This window comes from Antechinus flavipes, chromosome 2 (assembly GCF_016432865.1).
Source record: "Antechinus flavipes isolate AdamAnt ecotype Samford, QLD, Australia chromosome 2, AdamAnt_v2, whole genome shotgun sequence".
Lineage (NCBI taxonomy): Eukaryota > Metazoa > Chordata > Mammalia > Dasyuromorphia > Dasyuridae > Antechinus > Antechinus flavipes.
In genome coordinates this window covers 285922534-285928644 of record NC_067399.1, presented here as the reverse complement: position 1 = coordinate 285928644, position 6111 = coordinate 285922534, and the positions used below count along the sequence as shown (strand labels likewise).

The 6111-nt window shown below is 42.5% G+C and overlaps 1 protein-coding gene across 1 annotated transcript; it reads left to right on the top strand.

Moving 5' to 3' along the window:
• Positions 1 to 697: 697 nt before the first annotated feature.
• Positions 698 to 3495, top strand: FOXG1 (forkhead box G1). Its single transcript, XM_051977318.1, has one exon. It carries the CDS (start codon positions 1038 to 1040, stop codon positions 2547 to 2549), a length of 1512 nt encoding a protein of 503 aa, XP_051833278.1. The 5' UTR covers positions 698 to 1037; the 3' UTR covers positions 2550 to 3495.
• Positions 3496 to 6111: the final 2616 nt, after the last annotated feature.

Here is a 6111-nt window from a genome sequence, read left to right as displayed (position 1 = left end):
CTCCCCTCCCTTTTTTAAAATGTTGGGGGAAAAAAGGTACAAACTTTAATCAAGACGAGAAAATATTGACGTGCAAAATGAACATGATCCAATACAGTGCGAAGGGAACCGGAAACGTGATATATTTACTTTAAGAGGGGAATTTGGGATAAAAAGAGCTGGTGGGTTGGGAGGGGGCGTGAGAGGTGGTAGGAAGAATAAGGTGCCGCGGTGATGCGTCCTCCTGTTTGTATCCCTGCGCAGGCAATAGCACTGGGTGGAGTGGGGGAGGAGAAGGGAGCAAGAAGGGGGAGGAAAGGAGGAAAGAAGGGAGGGTGAGAGGTGTGGGTGAAGAGAGAGGGGAAGGAATCTCGGGATTGGACGACCGAGAGAGAGACGCTCCCGCACGCCGCCGGCTCTGATTGGCCGACCGGTAGGAAAGGTTAAACCAAAAATTTTTTTACAGCCCTAGTGTGCGCCTGTAGCTCGGAAAATTAATTGTGACTATAGCCGCCTCGATCGCTGTCTCCCCAGCCTCACCGCCGCCGTTCCGGGACGCGCCCGCCTGGTCTCCCCCCCTTTGGGCTGCTGCTGCTGCTGTTACTGCTGCTGCTGCTGCAGCAGGAGGAGGAGGAGAAGGAGGAGGAGGAAGAGGAGGAGGAAGAAGCAAAGGGGGGGGCGGGGTGGGGGGAAGACCATGAAGTAGAGTTGGGAGCGAGAGAGCTTCACCCCCGGGGCGGTGGTTGTTTCTCTTTTCTTTCTTTCTTTCCTTTTTTTTTTTTTTTTTTTTTTTTTTTTTAAATTTCCTGAGGGGTGGTTGCTGCTTTTGCTACATGACTTGCCAGCGCCCGAGATTGCGGTCCAACTGCGCTGCTGCCGGTGCGCTCAGTGCTACTGCCGCTGCCGCCGCAAGTGCCACCCGCGCCCCACTCGGCACCTTTCCGTCGCTGCTGCCGCCGTCGCCCGTCCTCTCCAGCGCCCCCGCCGCTACTGCTACCACCGCTACTGGTCCCGCGGGCGCAGCCGCCGCCGCCGCTTCCCCCCCAGAGTAGTGGGTGATGTTGGACATGGGAGATAGGAAAGAGGTGAAAATGATCCCAAAGTCCTCCTTCAGCATTAACAGCTTGGTGCCTGAGGCAGTGCAGAGCGACAACCACCATGCGGGCCACGGCCACCACAACAGCCACCACCCTCCGCCCCACCATCACCACCACCACGGCCACCACCACCATCATCACCCGCCGCCTCCACCTCCTCCCCAGCAGCAACAGCCTCCTCAGCAACAGCAACAGCAGCAGCACCCCCCGCCACCCCAACCCCCTCAAGCCCCCCAACCGCGCAGCACCCCAGCCGATGACGATGAGGATAAGGGACCCCAACAGCTCCTACTTCCTCCACCCCCTCAGGGGGCCACCTCGGCTGCTACCGCTTCGGCAGCCCTAGACGGGGCCAAAGCTGATGGCCTTGGGGGCAAGGGTGAGCCAGGCGGCGGAGGTGGAGGTGGGACCGGAGACCTAGCCCCCGTTGGGCAAGAAGAGAAAGAAAAAGGGTCCGGGGGGGAGGAGAAGAAGGGGGCGGGCGAGGGCGGCAAGGACGGGGAGGGGGGCAAGGAAGGGGAGAAGAAGAACGGCAAGTATGAAAAGCCGCCCTTCAGTTATAATGCCCTCATCATGATGGCCATCCGCCAGAGCCCAGAGAAGCGCCTAACCCTCAATGGCATCTACGAGTTTATCATGAAGAACTTTCCTTACTACCGGGAGAACAAGCAGGGCTGGCAAAACTCCATCCGCCACAATCTGTCCCTGAACAAGTGCTTCGTCAAGGTACCCCGCCACTACGACGACCCGGGCAAAGGGAACTATTGGATGCTGGACCCCTCAAGCGACGACGTGTTCATCGGGGGCACGACTGGCAAATTGCGCCGGAGATCTACGACGTCCCGGGCTAAGCTGGCCTTCAAACGTGGCGCTAGGCTTACGTCCACCGGACTGACCTTCATGGATCGGGCGGGCTCTTTGTATTGGCCCATGTCTCCCTTCCTGTCCCTGCACCACCCCCGAGCTAGCAGCACTTTGAGTTACAATGGAACCACGTCCGCTTACCCCAGCCATCCCATGCCCTACAGCTCGGTGTTGACTCAGAACTCGCTGGGCAACAACCACTCCTTTTCCACTTCCAATGGGTTAAGTGTTGATAGACTCGTCAACGGAGAGATCCCTTATGCCACGCATCACCTTACGGCCGCTGCCTTGGCAGCCTCTGTACCCTGCGGGCTGTCTGTCCCCTGCTCCGGGACCTATTCCCTAAACCCTTGCTCCGTCAATCTGCTGGCGGGACAGACAAGTTACTTTTTCCCCCATGTCCCTCACCCTTCAATGACTTCTCAAAGCAGCACTTCAATGACCGCCCGGGCCGCTTCCTCCTCCACGTCTCCGCAGGCGCCCTCCACCCTCCCCTGTGAGTCTTTAAGACCCTCTTTGCCAAGTTTTACCACGGGACTGTCTGGAGGACTTTCTGATTATTTCACACATCAAAATCAGGGGTCTTCTTCCAACCCTTTAATACATTAACATCCCTGGGACCAGACTGTAAGTGAACATTTTACACACATTTGCATTGTAAATGATAATTAAAAAATAAGTCCAGGTATTTTTTATTAAGTCCCCCATTTTCTGTACGTTTGTTCAGTCTTTAGGGTTGTTTATTATTCTAACAAGGTGTGGAGTGTCAGCGAGGTGCAATGTGGGGAGAATACATTGTAGACTATGAAGTTTGGAAGTCAAAATTATAGTAGAATGTGTATCTAAATAGTGACTGCTTTGCAATTTTTATTCAGACATGACAAGTCTATCACTAATTACCACCAAGATTTCCATGTTTGCAGTATTATAAGTTATCATGGATATACATGGTGGATGGAGACCTGGGGGAAAAAAAACACTAAATTATGGGAAAAGTGGGGGAAAAAGTTTAAACTGTAATTTGTATTTTAAAAGAATTAATAGTAAAGATACCCAAGAAACGACATTTGGGCCATTTATTGTTTTGTCCTTTTCCTTAAGAAACTGGTTTTTGTTTACTTTTAGACCAAAGATTGGGTTTTAGAAAATGCACTCGGTGAACTAAGTATTTCAAAGAGAAGCAAAAACAAAACGTAACAAAACAAACAAAAAAGCACGTTTCAGTTCGCAGCACTGCCCGTTCAAATGAGTCAGAAGGGGACAAAATTAATGATTGCCTTCAGTTTGTGTTGTGTATATTTTGATGTATGTGGTCACTAACAGGTCACTTTTATTTTTCCTAAATGTAGTGAAATGTTAATACCTATTGTACTTATAGGTAAACCTTGCAAATATGTAACCTGTGTTGCGCCAATGCCGCATAAATTTGAGTGATTGTTAATGTCGTCTTAAAATTTCTTGATTGTGATACTGTGGTCATATGCCCGTGTTTGTCACTTACAAAAATGTTTACTATGAACACACAGAAATAAAAAATAGGCTAAATTCATATATACCTTGATAGTTTTGTCTCTTTTATTATGTAGAGCTAATCTACAAAAGATTAAAATTATAAATAAATCAAAAGGATGGCTCTAAAGGCCAACCTTGGATTTAAATAGCTCCTTAGATTTAAATGGAAATTTTTTATACAAAAAAATAAAAAAATAAAAAAAAGTATTTTCTCCAAATGGAATTAAGCTTTTAAAAAAAAAAAGGAGCAGCAGGTTATTTGATTAATGCTAGTTATTTTTACTATAGACTTTTTCAGCGGATCTCTTTAAATTTCTATGTATACACAACAGTTAATTTATCTAGTGATAATGTGTGCATAGATATTTACTGTTTATTTTCCATTCAATTGACAGAATGCTTACTTTTCTATTCACCTTGTTTCAGGCTTCAAAAAATATTTATGGCCTCTGGCTGACTATATATATATATATATATATGTATATGGCTAGATAGCAATGACTATAATACACATACATTATACATATGCATATGTAGGTATATGTATATGTGTGTGTGTGTGTGTGTGTGTGTGTGTGTGTGTGTGTACACAAAGAGATCCCTACAGTTCAGGGAGTATTTGCGCTTTTGATGCTGCAAACATTTTGTTTAATAATATTTGTATTTATAGTTTCTAAGTCAGCATTTATTTTTGTGGTTGTTTACCCACAGTGAGAGTTCTAATAAAGATGTGCTAAAGTTGAAATACAATTTTGCTGGAAGTGATCGCCTGATGTAATGACTTTACAGATCAATGCTTATATTTTCTTTCCAAATTCTAAGTTTTAATTTCTACTTGTTCAGGTGCAGAAAGATGCCTCTCTTTTTATACCCTTAAAACAAATATTTATTAGTTGACTCTCTATAAATATATTGGCAATTTTCAGCTGGAAGTTTGTCCTACTTGCTTACATGGAGCCATATTTCTGTTTTAATTTGTTATGGAACCAAAAACAAACAAACAAAAAAGTTTCTTGATGAATGTCACACCTCCCAAAAACAATTAGAAAACTTGAGCAAGAGGTTTACTATAACTAATTGGATCCCATGTTGATTCTGTGGAGGACAAGTTGTTCATTTGTTACAATTGTATAGTTTGAAATGAATTCTACAGTAATGCAATAAGCCAGCTATTTCTTACAATAGGCCCAATGAAAAATAATCTGTTCTAGAGATCTTATCTGGAAACACTTAAAAGAGTTGAACTAACACAAAAAGGGGGGGGGGGAGGCCTTTGAAAAATTCAAATTTGAAATGCAGACTACTTGAATATTTAATATTGTTTGTGGAATGGAGAGAAACAGAGGGGGAGAGAGAGAGAGAGAGAGAGAGAGAGAGAGAGAGAGAGAGAGAGAGAGAGAGAGAGAGAGAGAGAGAGAGAGAGAGAGAGAGAATTTTTTTTCTATTGAAAATAACGCCTCTTCCCCAGAAGATCTGAGAAATATTTTGTTTTGTTTTATTTTGAATTTAACGAAGGCTTGAAATAGTGACGTAGAAATTCAAATCAAATAGTTTAGGGGGGGAAAGTGTTTTATTTTAAATCTAGATAAATCTAAATTCCTGTTTTTAGGGATTCTGTTTTTTAATGAGTTGATCATTGGTAAATACTATTCTATTCTATAAATACCCCAGAAAATAATGTGATAGGAGTACATGTAAATATGTAATAAAACAATAGTTTTATTGATATATCAACAATAAAACATTAAATATATTAAAATTTGCGATTTTACTTTAAAGTACTAACAAAACCCCAAATTCTAGAGATAGGCAATAAGGGAGTCTCATTTACATGTTTGTGACCTAAACAAACTTAAAGAATTGCTTCTGCTTTTTTATAGGATTGGCATAATGGGTTATTTAGCACTTTGCAATGGGTTTTATTGTTGAGAACCCTAGATGCATAAAGAAAATGTGTTCGGGCTGGGAAACATTTCAACAATGAAACTGAGGTCTTGTACTTAAGTAAAGGGATCTTAATATGATGAGAAAGGTTTTATCATCACTGATGGCATTTTTTTGTTTTGTTTTGATAAATACTTCCTTATTTAAGAAAAAAAATGATATCGCTGGGGTTTTGTATTGTTTTATGTTCCTTTTCAAATGCAATTAGTGAATGAGATTTCAATGCCAAACACTGTGCTTTGAGATCGGTAGTAAACTGCTATCTAAGAAATTCAGGTGTTATTGACTTCTTTATACTAATGGGAATTGAGGGCTGGGTGAGTGTTGATCCATACATATATCCTAGGCATCTCTATGGATATTTCATTCGAAACAATTTGTGATTTTCAAATAGAAATTGAGGAAAATAAACACACATATATGTAAATACATATATGTATTTATATACATATAAACAATATAAATAGAAGGTTTTATAGGAGGCTTATTAAGGCCTTAATGCAAATTTCACTTACCTCAGTCTTTCCCTCTATTTCTTAGAGCTTTTGTTCTTTAGATATCTTTTCACACATAGGCAAGACAGTCTGGTGGGGAATTTAAGACGCTTTTTACTTCAAACAATTCACAATATAATAATGCTGATCTTTATTTCCATCAACTTTTGTTGAGTAAAAGCTTCAAGAAAAATTTTGGGAATTGTTATTTAGCTATTTTT